At 47.0% G+C, this 23,781-nt stretch overlaps 2 protein-coding genes across 2 annotated transcripts; both read right to left on the minus strand.

Annotated features, from left to right (window-relative positions):
- LOC140213238 (ATP-binding cassette subfamily C member 4-like) lies at window positions 1-10,528 on the minus strand. Its single transcript, XM_072284381.1, has 3 exons — window positions 10,070-10,528; window positions 992-1,119; window positions 1-235 (listed from the first exon to the last, which is right to left on the minus strand). Exons 1-3 carry the CDS (start codon window positions 10,496-10,498, stop codon window positions 4-6), a joined length of 789 nt encoding a protein of 262 aa, XP_072140482.1. The 5' UTR covers window positions 10,499-10,528; the 3' UTR covers window positions 1-3.
- Window positions 10,529-11,027: 499 nt separating this feature from the next.
- LOC140213331 (uncharacterized) lies at window positions 11,028-17,190 on the minus strand. The gene is made up of 5 exons (XM_072284579.1): window positions 17,091-17,190; window positions 16,471-16,727; window positions 14,291-15,256; window positions 13,121-14,131; window positions 11,028-11,051 (listed from the first exon to the last, which is right to left on the minus strand). The coding sequence occupies exons 1-5, from the start codon at window positions 17,188-17,190 to the stop codon at window positions 11,028-11,030; spliced, it is 2,358 nt and encodes a 785-aa protein (XP_072140680.1).
- Window positions 17,191-23,781: the final 6,591 nt, after the last annotated feature.

Here is a 23,781-nt window from a genome sequence, read left to right on the forward strand (position 1 = left end):
TATTCATTTAAGGGACAAAAGTACACGCACCGAGCAGGCGTTGCTCAGTGCCAGTCCAAGGCTGCTCGGGTCGGGTCCCAAAGAGCCAGCAAATGCTATGCTGGCTACCAAGGTGCAGACGACCACCACGAAGCCAAAGGTAGCGGTCACCGTTCGCGCAAAGCGGTACGCGGTAAGGATGCACATGAATCCGCGGGCGACGTCGTCCACCAGGTGGCAGAAGTGGCGCCGCAACCTGCCGAAAGAAGCAAGCTTACGTTGATAGGCTGCACACAGAGCAGGAAGAGCAAGGGGGGTCGGACTGCTAGGTGCGCGTTTGCGCAAATTGTTTAGTTCTAGTTGAAGAAACAGTGGCTTAAGTTAAGAACTCGCACACAACAGAACGGAAGCGTCGTGTTATCGTCTCGTGTGTACAAGGCCTGCATTTACGCTGTTAGTCTAATTGTGGACGTTGCTAACCTTACGAGATAAAACAGACATAGGAATACTGCTAGCTTACGATATCGTAATGCGTAAATAGCCTACGCACGTTTCACATCTTCCTTTTGCATTCCAAAGAAAGACGGGTTTGAAGGACACATAGTAAAAATATTGCAGTGACGTTTAAATTTGGGGGTTTTACGTGCCAAAACGACAATCTGATTATGAGGCACGCCGTGACGGGTGACTACGGGTTAATTTTGACCACCTGGGGTTCTTTAACGTGCACCTAAGTCCAAGTACCTGGGTGTTTTAGAATTTGGCCTCATCGAAATGCGGCCGCCGTGGCCAGGATTTGATCCCGTGACCTCGCGCTTAGGAGCGCAACACCAAAGCCCATAAGCAACCACGGCGAGTCGCAGTGATGTTTAAGAGACGCTCAGGCTCGGGCAATTTTCGCTCATTTTTCGCCATGTCAAACACTCCTGTAGCTGCAGCTCGCCTCCAACACCAACAATATTTGTCGCCACCTGATTTAAAAGAGATGGCAATAGAAATAATAAATTATCACCTGCCGGCCACACCGTACGCTCGCACAGTGCTCAGCGCGTCCGTGGTTTCTGCAGCCTGCTGCAGAAGGCGAGACATGGCCAGGCTCTCTACGTAGCGGCCACAGCTGTTTGCCTTCAGTGCCACCCACTGAAAACGGTGAAAAGGTTAAGGAAAACAGAGCGGAGAAAGAAAATGGGCTAGAACTTAGCAACGCTAGCTCTCTAAGTGTACGATAGCATGCGCAGATGGTGAATTCTCGACAACTGCTCGAGCATGAGTCACGTGCTACGTCGCTGAGTCTGGTTTATCAAAGTTGCGTCTCTATACCTCGTATCTCTGTTGCGATTTCCTGCAAACCGCGACGCGCTTGCGTACACTGACCACACATTGAGGTTTCTGTTAGGTGCCTCCAGAGAGTTAAATCCGCCTACAATGCCATAACAATGCGCGACAGATGGTGGAATCGAACCTCTCTCTTATCCAGCACAGCAGCCCAATGCTCTCACCATTGGGACGCGATCGGACGCATGCTTCTCTCTTACCAAAGTCGCTCTATGAAACATCTGGCGCGTGAGCCACGTGCCAGTTTCTCGCATTATTCGCACGTGGCAGCAAGCGCTTTCGCCAGCTGTGTTAGACTGCACTGCCTCCTGGATTGGCCTGTATCTTAAATAGAGGCTTTCTTTGCCTCTTCTCCTGACTTTCCAGGTGCTGCTACTGCTACTGTCATGGTCTTGCCACGCGTGCCGCTGGGTTTCTTGCAACACCATGAGATGGCGCCCGCGTTGTGGCTGCAAATGAGGCTATATGAAGATTGAGCAGAGAGAATGGAAGGTTTCGAGGTTGTACAAGTAAACGGAGAAGTGAGAAGGCATGGTGGTTTTCAACGAGACAGGATCCACTTCAATCACATGCTTGGACAAGAAGTGGGCTGGTGAGTTGCTGGTCACGCAGTTGCTATCTTGGAAGCCCACAGGCGCTCAGGAGGCCAGGGTAGGTTGTAATGAAGAAGGTCCCCTCGGAAAACCTTAGGATAGCATCGCTGTGAATAAGAGAAAATGGAGGAAAACAAGAAAGGGTGCTCGCCATGCAATAGGCTACATAAACACGCAGGCCGACAGAAGAAAGGAAAAGTGGGTAGACATTGAGGAGCAGTTAAATGGAGAATAAACAGGAGTGTATGCGGTTACTGAAACGCACGTTAGAGACTCAGAAGAGCCGCCAGTGATTGAGAATTAAGCTTGGCAAGGGTGCAACAGAACTAAGTAGAAAAGAAAGGGAGGGGGAGTCAGAATGCTCATGCATCAGGGAGCCAAATGGAAAAGAGTACATTGAAAATGTCAAGAGCATCTTTGGTTATCATGCGCAATGAGCGGAAAGAAAACTTCGCTTGGCGTAACGTATTTATAGACGAGAAATAAATGCAGGTAGAAGGATCAAGGTTTAGTAAAATGCCTAAGTGCTGAAATCAGGGATTTCGGGAATGACGTCGAAATAATCCTATTAGGTGACATGAATGCCAAAGTAGAGGATCTAGATGGTAATACCGACAACAACGAGACGTCAATGCTATATATTAGCGAGCAACATAACCTCGTTATCGTGAATGCAGGTTGCAAGTGTGATGGGTAGATCACGTGAGAAGTGGAAAACCGGCAATCGACCATTGATTACTGTCTGAGGACAAAAGGAATTTATCATAAGTTGAGAGAAATGGCCATTGACAAGAAAGGGTATAGCAGTATAGGGTGAGATTATAACTGTATCATATTGAAAATGGGATATGTGACTGGGAAAGACAGCAAGGAGACAACATTGGCCAGTTCCAGTTTGAACACTAAACGAATAACAAATATAGTGGCAAGAGCAGAGGAAGAACTTGGAAAATCGCCAAGCAAAGTGTGGGAATATAAAGAGCTTCTAAGTGTAATTACGACAGAAATACAGCAAGAGAAGCAACATGCTCGTTGGCAAAAAAAAAGAAATCTAACAGAAAAGCTGATGGCAGAACTGGGAGATACGAGAAGCGATCGCCGAATCACAGTAAGCATCACGAGAGCACAGGCAGGCAAAAGCGCAGTTGCCGCAGGATGAAGGAGCCAGAAGATGGGACAGATACCGGGAGAAAAAATCTATGGTTTAAATACTGGTTCAACCAAAGTTTAAAGGTGGAAGTGAACGTTGGTTGTCAGAAATGCGTAAAAGAAGGCCGCTCCTAGAATATTTTGGAACCATATAAACTTATTAGGCAGGAAGTCTGGAACAACAGAACAACATGCCCTAGACGAACACGGAAACAAACTGGAAGGGGACGCGACATTTAATTACACCCGGAAAATAACAGCCGAATCTTTGCAAGGTAATTACGAGGTTGCATTTGAGGAAAAAAAGAGCCTCAAAGAGAACCAGATGGAAAAGGATCTCATGCTGACAAATTTCAACGGGATGAAAGCCGAAGAGCAAATTACTAAGCGCACAGCCAGAGGGCTAGAGGAGGTTCTCTTTAGGCGAACTATTAAACTAGAATAAAGAAGTAAGGAAGCTCCGTTGAAAGCAGTAGAAAAAAAGCCTTAAAAATAGACGAATACCACGCAGTTGATGACAAAGCAGAATGAATTTGATGTTTAAAGGCAAGAGAACCGTTGATCATTACATCGCTAGCATACAGGTTAGCAATGCAGGCAATTAAACTAAAGCTGCAAGCATGGACAGAGAATAATGGCATATTGGGAGAACTTCAGAATGGCTTCGGAATCGGTAGGCGTCTGGATGACAACGTATCGTCCTTACTCTGTGCATTGAAGTATCGGGAGAAGAAATGATACCGCTATATCTGGATTTTTACAGCGAAGTTGTATATGGCTAGCCGATTCGTCCGTCTGTCGCCTGTGCGCCGAAAAGTCCTCCGGCGCAACCCCATGCGCATGCGCAAAAAGAAGAAAGAGAGGCGCGCGATCGGCTGCGCCAGTAGGGACGTCGGTGCTCTCCGTCGCCGCCGAGCGTGTGCGCAGCAGTTTCTTTCCTGTCCCGAAATGGGCCGGCCACGTGTCATACGTACCCCTGAGGAGCAGGCAGCTTTAGATCAGCAACGTCGCGAGCAGAACCGGGAACGAGCTCGTCTACGCCGTGCCGATGCTGCAGCCCGGGCACAAGGACAGGCTAGTGCAGCCGAGCGCAAGAAGCAACTGCGTACCGAGGATCAGGCAGCCTACCAAGCCGTCGTTTAATGAACAGTCGGGATTAATCGAGTGATAAACACCGGGGCAGCACGTTTCAGCTTCCCTGGTCAACTGTCCGTACAGAGTCTTGGGCGGATATTTTTTATATATTACCGGAGCGTATGACAACGTAAACCGCAACCTATTGTGCGATATTCTGGAATGGGAAGGCATAGACAACAGCTGTATACAGCTTTTGACAGAGATTTACCCAGAAAATACAGTTTGCGTTAAATGGGGAGGAACGAGGAGCAAGTTGATATCAACATGAGACTGAGACAGGTGTGCCCTCTGTCTCCGCTACTGTTTATGATGTACATGGTGAGGATGGAGAGGGCGCCAGAAGGAAGTAATATCGGGTTGAATCTCTCATACAAACAGGCGGGTACAGTAGTAGAGCAACAGCTTCTAGGTTTGTTCTATCCGGACGACATCGTGTTGCAGAAGGATTGAAAAGCGGGTGAGTTGGAACCCATCCATACTTCGGCAGCGCACACACATACACGTAACACGAGAAAGAAAACAGAGCCAAGTGTTTGTCCGGTCCCCTTTCTCATGTTTGGTTTGTGTGCACGTTGTCCAAGAGCCCACATCGTGCTGCTTGTTAACAAATAAAATGATATGCAACATCTGGCTAAAACCTGTGGGCAGGAATGCGAGAATTTAGGCCAGAAATTTAGCCTTGAAAAATCGGGTGTTATGGTATTCAATCAAAACAGTGAAAAAACAATGTCAATACAGGGCCAGGAAATACCTCGGGTAAAAGAATATAAATACATTGATATATGAATAAACAAAGGAAATAGATACATGAAACACAGGGAAAAACAATAACAGCAAAGGGGAAGAGAAATGCGGCCCTAATGAAACACATAATGCTATGCGAATACGGTAGGTACGAGGTGCGTCCGAGTATGTGGTAACGTGTAATGGTTCAAGGACTAGCATTTGGAAATGCGGTCCTTGAAGTCAGGGGTACAATCGGTATTCGATGGCAACCAAAGTTCAGAGGCACGTCTCGCATTGGACTCTTACGGGAAGACTACAAATGAAGCTGTGCAGGGTGATACGGGCTGGACAAGTTTTGAAGTGAGTGAAGCTCATAGTAAAATTGGTTGTGAAGAACGTCTGAGGTATATGGAAGAACCTAAATGGGCTGGGATAATGTTCAGGTATCTGTACAGGAAAAACATTGATTCACCGTGGAGGAAAAGAACAAAAAGCTTACCAGCAAGTATGCGACCTGTATGGTAAGCAACATGGCAACAAACAACGTCAAGTGGCAGAGAGGCTGCGACAATCTGATGGGTTGCAGCAATAGAGATGAAACCTGTTGGTATGGTATGATGGTATGATGAACTTTATTTAATGTCCTGAAGATCAACCCTTAGGTTGACGCAGGCGGCTCCCACGTCGGGACAGTAAGGTTTAACCTTACCGCCGTATCATGGGCCTTCTGGACGGCCTGTACTTGATCGAAAAGACCTCCACTGTGTAGGACTCGCTGCCACCAGTCTCTCTCCTTGTCACAGTCTGTGAAAGTCACAGGACACTGCCAAAGCATGTGATCCAGAGTAATGATGCCATTACACTTCTCGCAATTGATTGGTATCTCTCTTTCAGGATATATCTTGTTAATAAAGTTTGGACTTGGATAAGTTCCTGTTTGCAACAATCTCAGAGTCACCGCTTGAGCTCTATTGAGCTTAGCGTGTGGCACTGGGAATTCCCTTCTGTTGATGTAATAATGCCTCGTGATTTCATTATATGTTAGTAATTGGTCCCTGTTCTCCTCCTGTATATTATTAAGGTCCTGGTCACGTAGTGCACGGATAGTGAGTCCTCGTGCAGCTGCGTTAGCCATCTCGTTTAAATTCTTCCGAGATGGATCGACAGACCCCATGTGCGCAGGAAACCAGCGGATTTCGATCTCTTGGCTGTCCAACTCACCGATCAGCTGGGCAGCCCTTTTGGTTACAAAGCCATTGGTAAAATGTCTAATAGCCATCTTAGAGTCACTGTAAATCTTCGTCCACTTATTATTCCTTAAAGCCAATGCTATCGCTACTTGTTCCGCGACTGTCGTGTCTTTAGTCATGATTGTAATAGCATCCCGAGTGAGACCATCTGCATCTACTACTACTGCCGTAAAGGCTTTCTTTCCTCTGACCCACGCAGCATCTACAAATGCCGCATGTTCTCTGTCGTGTTCTATCTCTTGCAGGAGAGCTTTGGCCCTTGCCTTTCGTCTGTTATGAGTAAGTAATTAAGGGGAAAAGCAAAAGGAAAATCAGGTAAGAAAGAATTTATGATAACTCAAGGGGAAGCTCCTTATTTTTCGAAGCAAGATCAGCATGCCATAGAAGGGGCACTTTTAAAGCGAGTCACAATAAAGAAGAAGAAGCATATGCTTGTTGCGGCAAAGCTAGGGAAACGATGGAGCATGTTTTATTTGAATGTGAATATATCTGACCAGCGGTCGATTTAGGCACCTCTGCTCTCCTTGAAGCCCTTAGGTTCAGCGAGGGCAGTGTGAAAGGAAAGATGTCCGCCATAGAGATTAGTAATAGGCGATTTGAAGATTGGTGGAAGTAGGGAGACAACAAACAATGGAGGCGTACAAAAGCAAAGTTGCTAAAAGAGGTTCGGGAAGTTTCGAGAGGGGAATTCTCCGCCTGTTCTTTTATTATAGGTAGGACATCAGGCAATATAATAATAACAGCTTGGTGGCGCAACCCACCGCCCCGTTCCAAAGAGGGCGCTTATAGCATCCACCCATCTGTGCTCGCGCGCGCTGCTCGATTTCTTGCAACACTACCAGATGGCGCCCGCCTCTGCGCCTCCAGGCCGGCGTCGCCACGGCAGCGTTTCACAGTTTGTGTGTATGGCACGTGCTGTGCCTGCTTTGCTATGCAACAAAAATGCAGGTGCTTGGCGGTGGAGGTCGCGTGCGGGGCTCGGATAATGCAAACATGCAATCGTCCATAGACTGAAGAAAGCGATTGGAACTGCATTCTCAACAGCGTGTTGGCTACGTATGCAGAAGGAGCACGTAACTACGCTCCAGCAAAATGGGTACAAAGGGTGCAATTAGCGCCGAGGACACCCACTCCCGAAAAAAGTGTCGCGCGGAACAGGAGCATCTTCGCAATGCAGTGAAACATGGTGCAGACCACGTATCTTTGTATACAATGTACCCGTACAAATATAATAATTATTTGAATTACGTACGGCCTATAATTCTGTTAAACTTAATTACGCAACATTACACGAAAATTGATAAGCTAGACATTACGGACGCTGGTATTTTCAATCTACTGCTTAAACTTCACCCAACAAAGGTAGTGGCCCCGGCGACATACCTAATAATTTTCTCAAAAGATATACGGGGTGGTGTAGTAAATATCTTGGCCTATTTTTCCGGAAATCACCTATGACTTCACAACTACCTCATGATTGAAAAATTGCAAAGGTAATCGTTCCACGAGGGAGGTGATACAACATTACCTTCCAATTTGAGACCTATTTCACAAACTCGCACATCATGTAAACTCCTCGGACACATAATCTTAAAGCGCATGGCAGTATTCCTAGAGCGCATTAATCTTTTTCTCTCTCAACCAACATGGTTTTCTCTGTGGTCTATTGACAGCAACTCCACTAACAGAACTAGTCCACGACCTTTATTACCGCGGTCGAACTGATTTGATTATACTCCATTTATCTAAGACTTTTGATTGTGTATGTCATAGAAAATTAATAGGTAAAGGTGAACATGTTTTTGGTATAGGAGAACTTTCTGCTTGGATAAAAGGCTTCTTAAGTAACCGCTCGCAAATTGTTGTTTACGAAAGAACGCTTTCTGACACAGTCGCAGTAACATCCGGAGTCCCTCAAGAGTCGGTTTTTGGACGATTACCTTTTCTACTTTATATTGACAGCTAACATAAATTGCAATATAAAACTATTCGCGGACGACTGCGTCATTTACTGAGAAATTATTCATTATAATGACCATAATAAATTGAATGATTTTCTCGCTGACACAGCTAATTTGTGCTCTAAATGGCTGATGAAAATCTACATACGAAAGTCCGCGATCAGGACTGCAACTAGGAAAACGGTACCATCAATCTTTATATACGCAATCAGTGGCACTCCATTTCACAAGGTTGAAGAACATAAATATCTAGGCGATACATTAACTTCGGAGCTCAAATGGGACACACATATCAGTATTACAATCTCAAAGGCGCTGCGGAAACTGTTTTTCTTATAGAGAAGCCTGACGCTAGCAACCAAGTCAACGAAGCTGCTAGCCTACACATAATTTGTAAGGCCTGCTCTCGAATACGCTAACACAGTCTGGTTTCTGCATACAATGACTAACATAAGCAAACTAGAATCAATACAAAGGAAGGCTGTGAGGTTCATCTATAACAAATATAAACGTACAGACTCGCCAACAAACCTTTTAAGTCAGTCCGGTTTGCGAACGCTATCCACAAGAACGAAACACGCTCGCTTAAAATTCTTCTTACAGCTACTACAAATAACTATAGGATAGATACCTCCAAGTACATTTCATTTCGCAGGCTTGACCTACATGTAATAAACATGCACACTCATTGACAGAATACGCAGGCAAAAATCACATGTTTAAGTATTCTTTCTGCCCGTTCGCAATAGCAGAATGGAACCAACTTCCCGCTAATATCCCCAACATTGAATCAATATCTGAATTTATCTCACAAATAAGAAAAAAAAACTGTGTCTGCGTAAGAGTAACTACGGATACAGGGGCATCGGCACAGATTTCTTTCTTTTTCATGAAATTTTAATGAACCTTATCATGTATGGCAGTTTAGTCGTTTGCTGTAATAGTTCTCAAGCGCTGGAACATTAACTTTAATTACTTCTGTTTTATCACTTGCCCCTAGTCATATCGTTATTCTCCTTGGCCATTTCTCGTAAAGCTTCATGTCTTTCTCTTTTTACTATTCCGTTTGATCTAAACATTAGCCCCCCCCCCCCCCCCCCCATTACTTGCATAGTACGTATAACTTGCACTGCTTATATCAGTTCTTGTATAACCTGCACTTTGTTTTCGTGGCACTGTACAGAAGAATTATTGTACTGTCCAACTCCCACGCTCTCGAAGGCGAGCCGCAGTATTGAAAATAAATAAATAAATAAATAAATAAATAAATAAATAAATAAATAAATAAATAAAACAGTTTTGCCGCAATGCCATATGACATTTGAGGAAATGGGGATGCTCAACACTCTCAGAGATAATGAACAGTGGCGCACAACGCCTCAAGCAGACAAACAGCAGCGGTGCACTCAAGGTAACGTTTAACATTAACTCACCACTCTCGTTTTGCACTAAACGCTGAAAAAAATTACACATTCGCGGCCAACATTACCGCTAACTATCGTCAGTCGAAGGAAACAGCATAAAAAGTTTCGCTTACATCAATTCTCACAGTGCGTGACGTCCGCTCAATTTTTAGCAAGACGGGTAAATACAAAGTTTGCCAGGTACGCTTCTAATCGTCTCCCATAAAAAGTGTTTATTTACTTGGTGGGAAAATACTTGTGTGATCTAGAAGAGCGGATTGTTGGGCTAGTTGGCTTTCCATAATTTAGCCAGTAACTAAGCGCAATAAAAACCACAGACACAAGAAAGGTGGACAAAAACAAGCGCTTGCCTTTGTCCACCATTCTTGTGCCTGTGGTTTTAATTGCGCTCAGTTACTGATTCAATTATTTATGCGACATATTTTTCAGATTAAGGTTCATAATTAAGCCCCCCCACCCCTGACCCGCCTTTCTTTTGGTAACAGGCCACCGACTAAAACGAAACACGTGCTCACCAGTATGTAAGCCATAAGTAGACCGACAATGAGCGTAATGGCGGCGACCACAGGCGACTGTGTTCCCACGATTGCCACCTTGGCGATGATGATGAGTGTGTTCTGGATGGTCTGTTTGGCGGCGAGGAAGCAGCGGGCCTCCATGGTTTCTATGTCGGCCGAGAAGCGGTTGAGCACACGGCCTCGTGGTGTTGCATCGAAGAAGGACACGGGACTCTGCACCAAGTGACTCAGCATGTCGTTGTGCAGCGACCGTGAAAGGCACTTCACGGTGAAGGCGACCAGTACGCTCCCAAGAATCCGAAAGCCCACTGAGAGGAAGGCACAGAGATACGTCACAATTAGAAGTTTTGCCACTGACCGTGCAAGGAACGAAATAATCTCAATGAAATTGCGGTGCACGAAAACGGAACGAAGACAAACATACATACCACGCCTTCAACTGTGCTTTTCTACCAAGAACCAGCCATTTGTACTGCAGTGACATTTCCTTATTAGCAATCGTAATGCTTCGTAATGATAATTAATTATTTCCCAAGTGAGACACATTGAAGGGCTGCTGAGTCAATAAATCCTGCATCATTCTGCTTTAACAGTTTCTGATATCCGACTAGTCAGCTGATCCAGATGCTCGTTCACTAAAGTGAATATTGTGAAAGGAAGATGAAGAATCATACTTGCGGCAACGAAATGCATGATTGTTTTGAAGGTTATTGTAATTATGCTTTCATAATCTATCGTTGCCACATTTGTAAGAATGCCCGGCGTCTTTTTGTTCCACAGGACGATGGCAGCGGGTAGGCAACTTACTATTTTTGAGAAAAGTCATATAAAGGTTATAAACAGGGATAAGGTGTCTCAGAATGGCTGGCCAACGTTTCGATAGGAGGACCTATTTTCGTCAAAGGCGGCCTCGTCATCCTCGGCAGGTTAGTTTTAACGGGTTAGTGCAGTGACGTCACGTGCGGTCGGTGTCGGCTGGCTGTAAAGAGAGAGATTGAAAAGAAAATGAACGATGTCGTTTGACGGCTCTAGGCGTGGCTTCTTAGGCGAGAGCACAAAAGTGGTAGAGTGGTAAGGCGGCAGAAAACAGGGGAGAAAGAAAAGAGAAAGACATAGGATGGTGGGGTGTTGGGGGAGCGAGGGGTCAGGAAGCCATCAGATGTGTCGTAGGCGGCGTGCATTCGTCGTTTCAGAAGAGCTGGTCAGCCGGTCAGTGTGCGAATAAGAAAACCACGAGTTGAAAGATGACTTGAGTAGCGTAGCAGCAACGCGTCGGGTAATTTTGAAAGGGTTAAGGTGGCCACGCGGAGTCTGCGGACAATGGATGGGGTAGCTGCAAGGCCGCGGCTTGGTCTTACAAAGGCCGTTAGCCTCAGTAGTACGGCATAGGCGTAGTCGCAGCGGCATATAGAAGTTGCGCGAACCTGTGTGATCGAGGCGCCGAAAGAATGCATCCTGGCGTCTCGGACTTTGCAGTATGTCAGTGTGGTTCTTTAAAAGAAAAGCCAAAGTAAAATCATAGAGTTAAAAAAAAAAAAACAGGGGGAAAGAAAAAACGGCCGGGAGAACCAATACGAAGGTGACAGCAGAGAAAACGGGAGGGGGCAAGTGTATATGGGAAAACGGCTCGTATGGTTGACATATACACAAAAACGTGGAAGAGAATAACAAATTGAGTGGTAGGGGGGAGTCAGGGAAGAACTGGAGAGGGAGGAATAGGTGAGATTGAGAATCGAGGTTAGCTGGTGCCATAACATGTTTTGTGCCATTGTGATATGAGTGTGTCTGGGCCAAATTACAGCTTTTAGCGATTCTATGTTGCCACGTGCGAAATTGATCTCCGTTGAGTGAGGGCACCTAAACTTGTGTATGAGGTATGATGCTGCATATTTCCCCTTGCGAGGAGAACAGAAATTCGTTTGTTGTGTATACACTTTGCCTTGTGGAATATACGACCATGTTAATCGAAGTGGCTGGCTACTTAGGTAAATTGTGTTTTCCATCTGCGCGGTGGCCGCTGAGTCTTGTATGAATATGTTGTCTAGTCTTACACATGTATTGTTTGTTACAAGCGGCTCATTCTGGGCAGTTTTGAGAAACAAATTCAGCATTCGGGGTCTGCACGGAACACTTCCATGGCAACACATGTAGGACAGTTATCAAAGATCCTCCGCGCGCAACGAAGTCAATGTAGTCTACCGCTCTATATGCGCCTGCCTGGGTTTTTATAAGCTAGTGTTTCTTATTATGTGTTATTCAATTGTAAATGAGAAAGTTTACCTGCACATTATATTGCAAGTGGTTAACTATGATGTTTTCAACCATCGTATATGAAGAAGTATGAATGTTTTGTACTTCGTTTAGTGTTGTAATCTGTTGTCCTTTCCAAACTTTCTAGCACCCTCTGTAAGCTTTGTTGCATTTATTATATTTTTGGTGTTTATTGTGCTAAAATATCTTTCCCACCCCCACCCTTCCTTTTTATGTGATGTCTGATTGGCCTTCAGGGTAAATAAATGGAGAAAAAGAAAACGAAAGCAGAAGAAGAAGAAAGAAGAAGAATACAGACAAGTCACTTTTGAGACACATTGAGAACATATATTTTATCGAATTTATTGAGTTTCCTCTTTATGCACACAACATCACGCTGTACACATACAGAGCACAGGTGAAAATAGCGATGTAGCATATTTTGCTGTCGCGTGACTGTTGACAAATCAAGGACCCTGCAAAATCGATACCAACGATGTCGAACGGGTTTCCCTTTGTCACTCTGTCAGCTGGAAGTGGTGTCACTGGTTCCGTAGCTGGAGGGCAACTTTGCCTGTGACAGACGAGGCACTGCTTGGTAATTTTCTTTACGGCCTGACGTCCTCGGATAATCCAATACGATTCTCGCAGCTGTGCTAGAGTATCGCGTACGCCCGCGTGCAGCATTCTCAAATGTTCCTTCCGTATGAGCAGTGACGTGAGGGGGTGCTTGCCAGGGAGAACGATGGGATGCTTAGTCTGTTCGTTGTTATCACTGAATTGCAAGCGTCCACCAACTCGCATGAGGCCCTCTTTGTCGAAGTACGGGTTGAAAGGCAAAACAGGACAGCTCTTGTGCAGCGGTCTTTGATTCTTCAGGTTTGAAATGTCGTCGCTGAACGCATCTTCTTCAGCTTTAGCCAACCAGTATCTTTCGGCGCTGATTACTTCTTCAGCTCGTAATGGGCCGATCGTCCTTCCTTCTTTGTTGTGGCAGTTGTCGACAAAGCGGCGGACCCACGCGGTTACTCGCACGACTCTGCTGAATGAACTATAATTCTCAACATTGAAAATTGCCATGGATGACGATGATACTATGGGCATCACCGTCACCTTGCGCTCTTCCATTTGGCACTCCCCAACCTTCGCGCTCGGCTCACTTATCGTTGGCCAACACGTGTCATCCTCTTGAAGCCAACGGGGTCCTTTCCACCACAGTTCGCTTTCCCGCAGGGCCGATGGGAGAATGCCGCGGGTGATTAGGCCAGCGGGGTTGTCTGAGTCTGGGCAGTGTCGCCAATCCCTGGGATCTGTCAGCGCTTGCAACTCTGAGACTCGATTTGCCACGAAGGGCTTCCATCTGGCAGCGTTTCCCTTGATCCAGTACATAGCTACTGTAGAGTCAGTCCAGAGGATGGTAGTAACGTTCTTCAGATCCAAGGCCTTGGCAACGTAGTGGCATAGTCGCGCGCCAATAAGGGCTCCCATCAGCTCCAATCGGGGTAGCGAGAGGCGTTTCAAAGCGGCCACTCTTGATTTAGCCATGACCAAGCTGACATTTGTTAGTCCGAACGGAGACTTGGTCACGATATATGCGACAGCACCATAGGCCATCGGGCCTGCGTCACAGAAAACATGCACCACTTTCTCCGTATCATGGTTTCTAAAGTCTGCTGCTATCAGTCTTGGAATAGGCACTCCTTCAATGCATGGAAGCTCCCTACGCCAGCAGTCCCACTCAGGCCGCAAGGTTTCACGCAAGGGATCGTACCAACCGATTCCCAACTCCCACAACTTCTGGAACATTACCTTTACGCATAATGTGGTGGGAGCAATAAATCCAAAAGGGTCGAAAATTCTTGCCGAGACCTGCAGCACAAATCTCTTGTTGTCGGCTCTTGCGGAGAGGAAGTCGATGAGTCAATTTAGGCTGTATTGAAAGTGGTCAGTCTGAGCATTCCAACTTACTCCCAATACCTTTGTAGCTGCAGTATGTCCAGCATCAGCATTCGTTCTCTTCACATTGCCATTCTCTAAGAAGTTGACGAGATCGCGGTCGTTCGACATCCACTTGTGTAGCCGCATCCCTGCTTGAGACAATATATCTTTGGATTCCTGGCACAAGACTTTATCCTTGTCAAGGCTGTCAACCCCAGCTACAAGGTCGTCCACGTAAACATGCTTGCGCAGAATACCCGCAGTTTCAGCATACCGTTCTGGCAGGCCTTCAAGATCATGTTGCAACGTGGAAGCCAAAAGAAATGGGCACGACGTGACACCGAACGGCACGCGAGTCACGCGATAGGTCACCACAGCTGGAAGTTCTTCCCCTTTCTTTGGCGTCATATCGTACCAGAGAAACTGCACAGCGTTCCGATCGCCCTCTGATAGGGATATTTGGAGAAAGGCCTTTTCAATATCCGCAACGATGGCAATGTTGTAAGTGCGGAAATTTATCAGCAGATCAATGAGCTCTGGGTTTAGGTTTGGGCCACTTTCCAAAACATTGTTCAGTGAGAGGCGATTTTTGGCACTTGATGATGCATCGAATACTACCCTCAGTTTTGTCGTCTGGCTTTCGCGACGAACAACTGCTTGATGTGGCATATAGTACACCGGACCTTCCGGCGTGCCGTGATTTTTGCTGACTGGCTCTGCATAGCCCTTTTCTATGTAGTCTCTTATGCAGGCGTCGTATTCCATAATCAACGAATCTCCTTCCAAGAGGCGCTTTGTCTGTGCTTTAAGACGCCTTGCTGCGCACTCGTAGTTGTCGCCAAGCTCGTAAACCATCGAATTCCAAGGGAACGACACCTTATAGCGGCCATTCTCAAAGTTGACGGTTTCTTTATAGTGCTGAAGGACTGCGTCCTCGTGACGAACTGGCTCATGTTCCTTGATACCGATGTGCTCGAGCTCCCAGAAAGACTTTAGCTGTGCTCATATTTCTTTGTAGATTTGTTCACTCACTCCTATCCGCATCACGCCAGCAGCCGAGGAGCAGACTCCTGTTGACTTCCTTGCGCCGACCTGGCCCTGGACTGTCCATCCGAATGCAGTCTCCACTGCCATCAATCTGGAGCTGAGACGCTTAGTGGATCCCGTGACAATTTCCCAGTAATGATCAGCGCCTATCAAAAGGTCATTATTTTCGCTTTTGTCGCCCCGCGAGGCGCCTGCGACTTGGAAGTGAAATCTTGAAAGCTGAAGTAGAACCGAATTTGATGGAGTAGCCATGATATCTGCACAGATGCAAGGAACCTCCAGCGCTTCCACTCGCACCCCTTTTCCGTCGTACTGGCTTCTGAGCCACAGCTCCACTCGACGCGTTTTTGTGCGTGTCATGGCTGATTGCTCACCAAAGGCAAATATTTTAAGCTCCTAGTCTTCCAGCACTTTTAACTGCAGCTTTTCGGATAGGTTGCGATGGATGAAGGTTCGCTGACTGCCACCACCCAGGAGAAGCCTGACAAGTGTACGCTCATGTGGACCCTCTGTCCATGCTCGAGCTGTCTGTAGCAGAAACTGCTGCTCTTCAGTGCACATCAAGTTATCTCCCGTGCCCAATGAGGACTTCAACACCGTGGCTTGCTCAATCACCGGTGACGAAGATGCATCCCCTTCATCAGTGTTGCGGCGTCTCCTAAAGTCAGGTCACACATTGTCGCTAAATGTCTGCCCTTGCAATGCGTACACCTGAGCCACTTAGCTTTACGGCATTCTCTTGCCTCGTGCCCTTTTGTTGTACACCGGAAACACCGTTTGTCACGCTTCAGCACCTCTCTCTTATCCGCCACAGACATCTTTGCGTTGCACTTGCCGGTCTCATGGCCGTTCGAATGACAAAATAGACATCATGTGCTATCCTTAATCGTGGTGTGCAGTGCCGCTGCAGTAGGCATGTTCGCCGCCTTAGTGTTGCTGTTGCGCCTTTCCTTTACCAATTCGGCACTGTTGTCGCTCGGAGCTTCGGCCCGCTGTATGATCTCCCGCGTCGCAACCTCTTTTCTTAAAAAACGCAGGAACTCCTCTAGCTCACTTCCCTCGTTCATAGCGTCGTTTTTTCTTTGGTATTCCAGACGAAGGTCGGCAGGCACCGCTTTCTTTATTACGGTCAGTAACAAAGTTCCATAAGTGCCAACACTCACGCCTAAAGAAGTGAGGCTGCGTACACCTGTCTCTACTTCGTCGACGAGGCTGCGCAGTTGACCGAGATTCCGTGAGTCACGCACTGGCTTGATGTTAAGCAGCCGTGACATGTGGTCTTCTATAATAACTTCCTTTCTGCCGAACCTCTCCTTTAATAGCGAGAGAGCGACATCGTAGTTGCCTTCCGAGAAGTCAAGTCCTGCTGCCGCAGCCGCCGCCTTTCCTGTCAAGTAGCTGTTGAGGTACTTGAATTTGTCTACGTTTGAGAGGTTCTGGTTAGCGTTGATAGTCGACTCAAACTGACTCCAGAACCCTCGCGACTCTCAAAGCTCTCCGTTGAATTTGTTGATCTCGAGCTTTGGCAGCTTTACGGTGGGGCGTATTTGCGAATCGTTTGCGCTAGATTCTCTTTGATCTGATGAAACATTTGTGCCGCTAAAGTCGCGTAGCATGCGTTGTACCTTTGTTTTCGCTACGCTAATCCTTTCTCTGTACATTTCGGCGCATGCAATTTCCTCTTCGAGAGCTTCATCTGCAACGCATTTTTCTATCTCCTGATCTAGCTCTTTCAGTGAGTCTTCTTTAAGAGTAAGACTATTTATCTTTTCTTCCAGCTCACCGATTGATGCGCTGTCGTCCATGGTGGATACTTCATTGATCAGCTTGGTTGTAGATGCTCGCGCCACGGCCCTTCTTCGCTTGATTCTGTCGATGTCCATCTTTTGACGTTCCTATTCCCGGGTTTCGGCATCAAAATTGTTATGGAATAAGAGACGGAGAACTTTGAACTTATGGAAAAACGACAGTCGTCCGTTCGCTTCGAGCGCATCAAGAAGACTGCTTTATTTTTCACTAGAAGGTATGGTGGGGAAATGGGAGAGAGTAGAGAGAAGGAGAAAGTCATAATACACCATGCCAAACAGGCATTCTTGCACCGCGCACGTACAAGAACCCGCTCCAGACTTGGAAGGCACCACCGCACCGCCGTATGCTGTTAGTAGATCGCGCCCGCCTAAGGCACGTAGTTTGAGGGGTATCAAGTGTCCGGCGCCCCTGAGAGGGAGTTCTCCTTGCCACCTCGCCGGCGGCCCGCAGCGCGGGGGTTTATCAAATGTCCGGCGCCGCTGGGGAAGGGCACTTTGGCTCCAGAATGGAGGATATACAACAGGCGTCAACACAGTAAGTGTTAGATCGAACGCTCGCCTGCGTGTGAGGTGTTTACTTCGTGGGCGAGAATCTGCTGTGGATTCTTGCTCGCCGCATCGTCCACGATGGGCAGGTCACCGCCGGGAGGCCAGCGAGACGTGAGACGAACAAGCGAGCGACAGCCTACCCTCCTCTTTCCCATGGTTCCGTCCGGCCACTCGCTTGCCCGAGCGCACGCGCACTTTCCCTCATAGCACAATTCGTTTCCAGCAGAACGTTCTGACAAGGAGAGGAAGAGAAGACGACACACAACGGACTAGCAACTGAAGGTGTATTATCAATTTCCTACACTTTTTACAGCACAAGACAGCCAATGCTTCCTTTTTGTCCTGCCGATTATCCGCCTCGTTAGGATTTATTATCGTCTTTGCGCAAGTAACCCTTTTCTTTTTCTGTTAGAAGTATTGATGGTGTACTGATGCAAGATTTCCCGCTTCTGTCAATTGCCATGGCTGCTAAAATTTCGCGCATCAGCTTGTCTTTCCTTTCTCCCAAAACTTTGATGTCGTGTGATTGAACGGTGCAATGGTGCTGGCGATAATGAAAAGCGATATGCCCAGCGGAGAGTCCTTCCAAAGATGCTGCATGGTCTCTTGTCCTGTCGTTGATACACGTCCCTGTTGGTCCTATATATCGTCGGCCACATAGTAAGGGTATATTATAGATAACCCTTGTTCTGCCGGTAGTGTGCTTCTTCTCATGGTTTATTGTGCATTGCTTATTTCGCTGGCCATTATTGACTCGTACGCACATTGAATACGCCTTGTTTGGTGCTGAGCACACAACCGTGATGCCTTTCTTTCCGGCTATCTTCTTTAGCTTGTGGGTTAGGCCGTGTAGATAAGGTACAACGGCGACCTTCTTCCTTTTCTGTAGAATGTTTGCTTCTTGCTGAACTTTGCTGTTCAAGAGTCTCGTATTCTTTAGGAACCCTTGGGCGACCGCAGTAAGCAGGCCTTTGGAATAGCCACTGTGGTTGAGCCTAGTTACCTGGTGCATGAAGCTCTCTTCCATTACGTGATGACGCGACTTCTTTAGGGTGGCCTGTAGCACTGTGGTCCCGATGACTCGTTTTACATTCTTCGAATCGTCGAAAACGTATGGCAGGAACCCGTTACAAGAGCGGGTTTCGTACTTCCAGCATGTGTGCTGCTTTTCGAAGGCGATGCCCAAATCAAGAAACCTAGTTAAAACATGTTGGCGAGCTAGTTGTTTAGGTTCTCACCCTATCACTCTATCAAGAAACCGAATGTTTTTTTCTGACATTTCGAAGGGGAAGTTTAAACCAGGACGCGCTTCATGGAAAGTGGTGAGGACAGCTTTTGTTCAGCTCATTTTGTTCAGCTACATTTGTTCAGCTCTAGCTCGTCCGGTGTATTGCAAAACACGAGAAAATACTCCACGTAGCGAAAAACTGCTAGAACGTGGTTGTCTTTTAAGGCATCGTCAATTCTTCTGCCCAAAGAGATGTTTCAACCTGAGGAGTCGGATAATCGGCGTGACACAAAAAAGAAGCATTGGCTGTCTTGCGCTATAAAAAGTGTAAGAAAGCAATAATAAACCTTTAGTTGCTAGTCCAGCGTGCGTCGTCGTCTCTTCCTGTCCGTGTCAGAACGTTCTGCTGGAAACCGATCGTACTATGTGCAACCAACGAGCTCAGGGCAAACACTATTCTGAACGTTCCCTCATCTTCTCGTGACGAGTGAGCGAGCGAGCAAGCTAACGAGGGACAGTGCGCCCCCTCTTCCCCCTCTCGCCCTTCTTCGCCACATGGTTACCCGAGAGTACGCACCGCTCTCCCTCGGCGCGTTTCCTCCTTACCCCAATTGCGACCAGCGTGGTACCACCGACCGCCGACGAGAACGGCCGAAAGAGCCAAAGGTTCGCTTTAAAATTCTTCAAATCTAGTCTGCAAGAGGGCTTCAGGTATGTCGTTTACGTCAGAATCAGAATCAGTTTTTATTGAGATGATTAGAAAGATTACAAGATGTTCATACACAGAAGGAGGTACCGAAGTCAAAGACTGGAATGGGACCTCCTTGACAAAGTAAACGTAATAGAACAAAAATTACAGCAGTTTCAACAAATCGGTAGCGTGGAAGAATTACAGCTATTAGTATGAATAGCATGACTGAAGAATTACATGTGCATAACTGTTATGAAAAATAAAGCACTGTAACATAATATCGCTGACAAATAATAGAGTAACAGCGTAGGTGACGTGACGAATACAGTATAATTTGCTAACTCGAATCTACATATAAGGCAGAAGCAGAAACCTAATAGTATGGCAATGAAAACGAAATGAAGGCACCCTGAAAGAATGGTTGTGATTGTGAAGTAGGCATCAGTGTTCAACAGAATGTAATCTTTTAGTTGTTTCTTAAATTAGTGAATTTTAAGTGTTTTTATATATAGTGGTAGTGTGTTCCAGAATCCGATAGATGAAAAGTGGACGCTCTGCTAGTCGAATTTACTCTGACTGTGGATTGCGTTGGCTCAATTTGAGGTTAGTAGTGCGTGCCATGAGGGTTCAACATGCAAAGCCTGTTGGGAAGACAGAATCCACAGCAGATTTTTTCCGCTGTCAATAATAGGAGCCATCGTTTGTTCTTCCGACAACGTTTACATGTTCTTTTTTTCGTCTCCGCTGCAAGTCATTACCAACGCAAGATTCCCCAAAGGTGCCCCCAAACTGTCGCTTCCGTCGAAAGTTTAATCACAAATGAGCCTGCAGCGCTTTAGCAAAAAGCCGTTTGCACTGCGCTTAGAAATCTACGCAAGACAGAATCTAGGCGCTATACTTCCGCCCCATCGTTCTCTGTGAAGTTCACTGCCGTAATTCAACCTTTGAAAGAGTGCGAGCATTTATCAAATTATCCGCATGAACGAATGAACGCCAGAATGAACGAGTTCCATGTCATTGCTTGATGTAGTCTGTAATAGGCATTCACTTTTTGCTCTAGAAGCGCGATTAGACCAGCAAGCGGCAAGGAGCGCCGACTAGTTTAAAAGCTCTTGCGACAACACAAAAAAGGTATCAAAAAGAAATTGTAAAAAGAAAGTAAAGTAAGAAATAAAATAAAACAGTTTCACGCTTATGGAAGCAGTAGCGCCGTTCGCGGAATTTCTTCTGATTTCAAACTTCTAGTATCTTTATGCACCTAAGTAGGAGGCGTCAGTGGGTGTCGGTGGAGGCCGAATGAACAGAAGCAGCATGCTTTCGAATTGAAACGAAACAATTTATTCTTCGAGGATTTCCTCGCCGAGGCTTCCCAGTACGTTAGATTTAAGTGAAAAACTGAATTGACGGAGTTAAAATAACGGAAGCTGGTGAGAAACCGGGTCACAGTAACCGGTACAAAGCGGGACAAACACCGTCTACACGTGACCTACCATCTGCGAGACACAAGGCGACGAGGATGCCAACCCATGGTGGTTGCGATGCCGATGAAGCCGCCGAGTCGTGAACCGCGGAGGCGTCAGTCCATCGCTTGATCCAGAGCTGCTGCATTCCGAAGGCGCCCGCAGAACCAAGGAACATGAGGACGCTGATGGGCGCTGGCCACTGCGCCAAGCGGAGCAGGCTTCCCAGCACCTGCCACGTTGTCTGGAAGCAATACGAGTCATTTGTGCATAGTTTTATGCCCCATCTAAATCATCATTATCATTATCCTATTTTAAATGTGAAGCATTTCTTGGCGAACATTTGCCACTTTGACAGTATCTATCTATCTATCTATCTATCTATCTATCTATCTGTCCGTCCGTCCGTCCGTCCGTCCGTCCGTCCGTCCGTCCGTCCGTCCGTCCGTCCGTCCGTCCGTCCGTCCGTCCGTCCGTCCGTCCGTCCGTCCGTCCGTCCGTCCGTCCGTCCGTCCGTCCGTCCGTCCGTCCGTCCGTCCGTCCGTCCGTCCGTCCGTCCGTCCGTCCGTCCGTCCGTCCGTCCGTCCGTCCGTCCGTCCGTCCGTCCGTCCGTCCGTCCGTCCGTCCGTCCGTCCGTCCGTCCGTCCGTCCGTCCGTCCGTCCGTCCGTCCGTCCGTCCGTCCGTCCGTCCGTCCGTCCGTCCGTCCGTCCGTCCGTCCGTCCGTCCGTCCGTCCGTCCGTCCGTCCGTCCGTCCGTCCGTCCGTCCGTCCGTCCGTCCGTCCATCCATCCATCCATCCATCCATCCATCCATCCATCCATCCATCCATCCATCCATCCATCCATCCATCCATCCATCCATCCATCCATCCATCCATCCATCCATCCATCCATCCATCCATCCATCCATCCATCCATCCATCCATCCATCCATCCATCCATCCATCCATCCATCCATCCATCCATCCATCCATCCATCCATCCATCCATCCATCCATCCATCCATCCATCCATCCATCCATCCATCCATCCATCCATCCATCCATCCATCCATCCATCCATCCATCCATCCATCCATCCATCCATCCATCCATCCATCCATCCATCCATCCATCCATCCATCCATCCATCCATCCATCCATCCATCCATCCATCCATCCATCCATCCATCCATCCATCCATCCATCCATCCATCCATCCATCCATCCATCCATCCATCCATCCATCCATCCATCCATCCATCCATCCATCCATCCATCCATCCATCCATCCATCCATCCATCCATCCATCCATCCATCCATCCATCCATCCATCCATCCATCCATCCATCCATCCATCCATCCATCCATCCATCCATCCATCCATCCATCCATCCATCCATCCATCCATCCATCCATCCATCCATCCATCCATCCATCCATCCAGTGCAAGTGCAGAGCCGTCCATGAAAGGGCGAGTGTGTGCTTGTAATCAACGGCTGCATGATCTCAAATAAAAACTTTGTAACTGAAAGAAATGTGTCTTCATTCAGCTTCAACGTTGCAAAAATACAATCTTCAACAAGCTATCAAATCACATAATCTGTCTCGCGTGTGTATCTCTCTCTTTTCCTCCTCCTCCGTTCATCCATCATCCATCCATCCATCCATCCATCCATCCATCCATCCATCCATCCATCCATCCATCCATCCATCCATCCATCCATCCATCCATCCATCCATCCATCCATCCATCCATCCATCCATCCATCCATCCATCCATCCATCCATCCATCCATCCATCCATCCATCCATCCATCCATCCATCCATCCATCCATCCATCCATCCATCCATCCATCCATCCATCCATCCATCCATCCATCCATCCATCCATCCATCCATCCATCCATCCATCCATCCATCCATCCATCCATCCATCCATCCATCCATCCATCCATCCATCCATCCATCCATCCATCCATCCATCCATCCATCCATCCATCCATCCATCCATCCATCCATCCATCCATCCATCCATCCATCCATCCATCCATCCATCCATCCATCCATCCATCCATCCATCCATCCATCCATCCATCCATCCATCCATCCATCCATCCATCCATCCATCCATCCATCTATCTATCTATCTATCTATCTATCTATCTATCTATCTAGCCGCCCATGTCTTCGTGCTCTCATCGTCGTTTCGTTAACATGGTATGTACAAAAATTAGCATAGTATGACAAGAGTGTGTGAGGAACGTAAATGATAGGTTATGACATGACAAGCGTGTCATGACATGCGTGCCATGTCGGTCATGAAACAGGCGCCCTCATGTTGGTATGTATCAAAATTGGCATAGTATGACAAGAGTGTATGACGAACATAAATGATCGGTCATGACATGAATGTCATGACACGTGTGTCATGTAGGTCATATAACAGCCCTCTACGTCTTGATTCTCTCATGATCGTTTCTTTAACTTAGTATGTACCTAAATTGGCATAGTATGTCAAGAGTGTGTGATGTACATAAATGATAGCTCATGACATCACTGTCACGCGGTGCGTGTCATCTAGGTCATTAAACAGCCGCCTAGGCCTTGGTGCTGTCATGGTCGTTTCCTTAACTTGGTATGCTCCTCTCCCGGCACACTGCTTCGCATAACATCGTTTCGCAGAGGGCGTGAGAACTGCCGGCTTTTTTATGTCCTCTGCAGGATGAAGGTCTCTCTCAGCGGTCTGCGCTCACGTC

This window comes from Dermacentor andersoni, chromosome 9 (assembly GCF_023375885.2).
Source record: "Dermacentor andersoni chromosome 9, qqDerAnde1_hic_scaffold, whole genome shotgun sequence".
NCBI classification, from domain to species: domain Eukaryota; kingdom Metazoa; phylum Arthropoda; class Arachnida; order Ixodida; family Ixodidae; genus Dermacentor; species Dermacentor andersoni.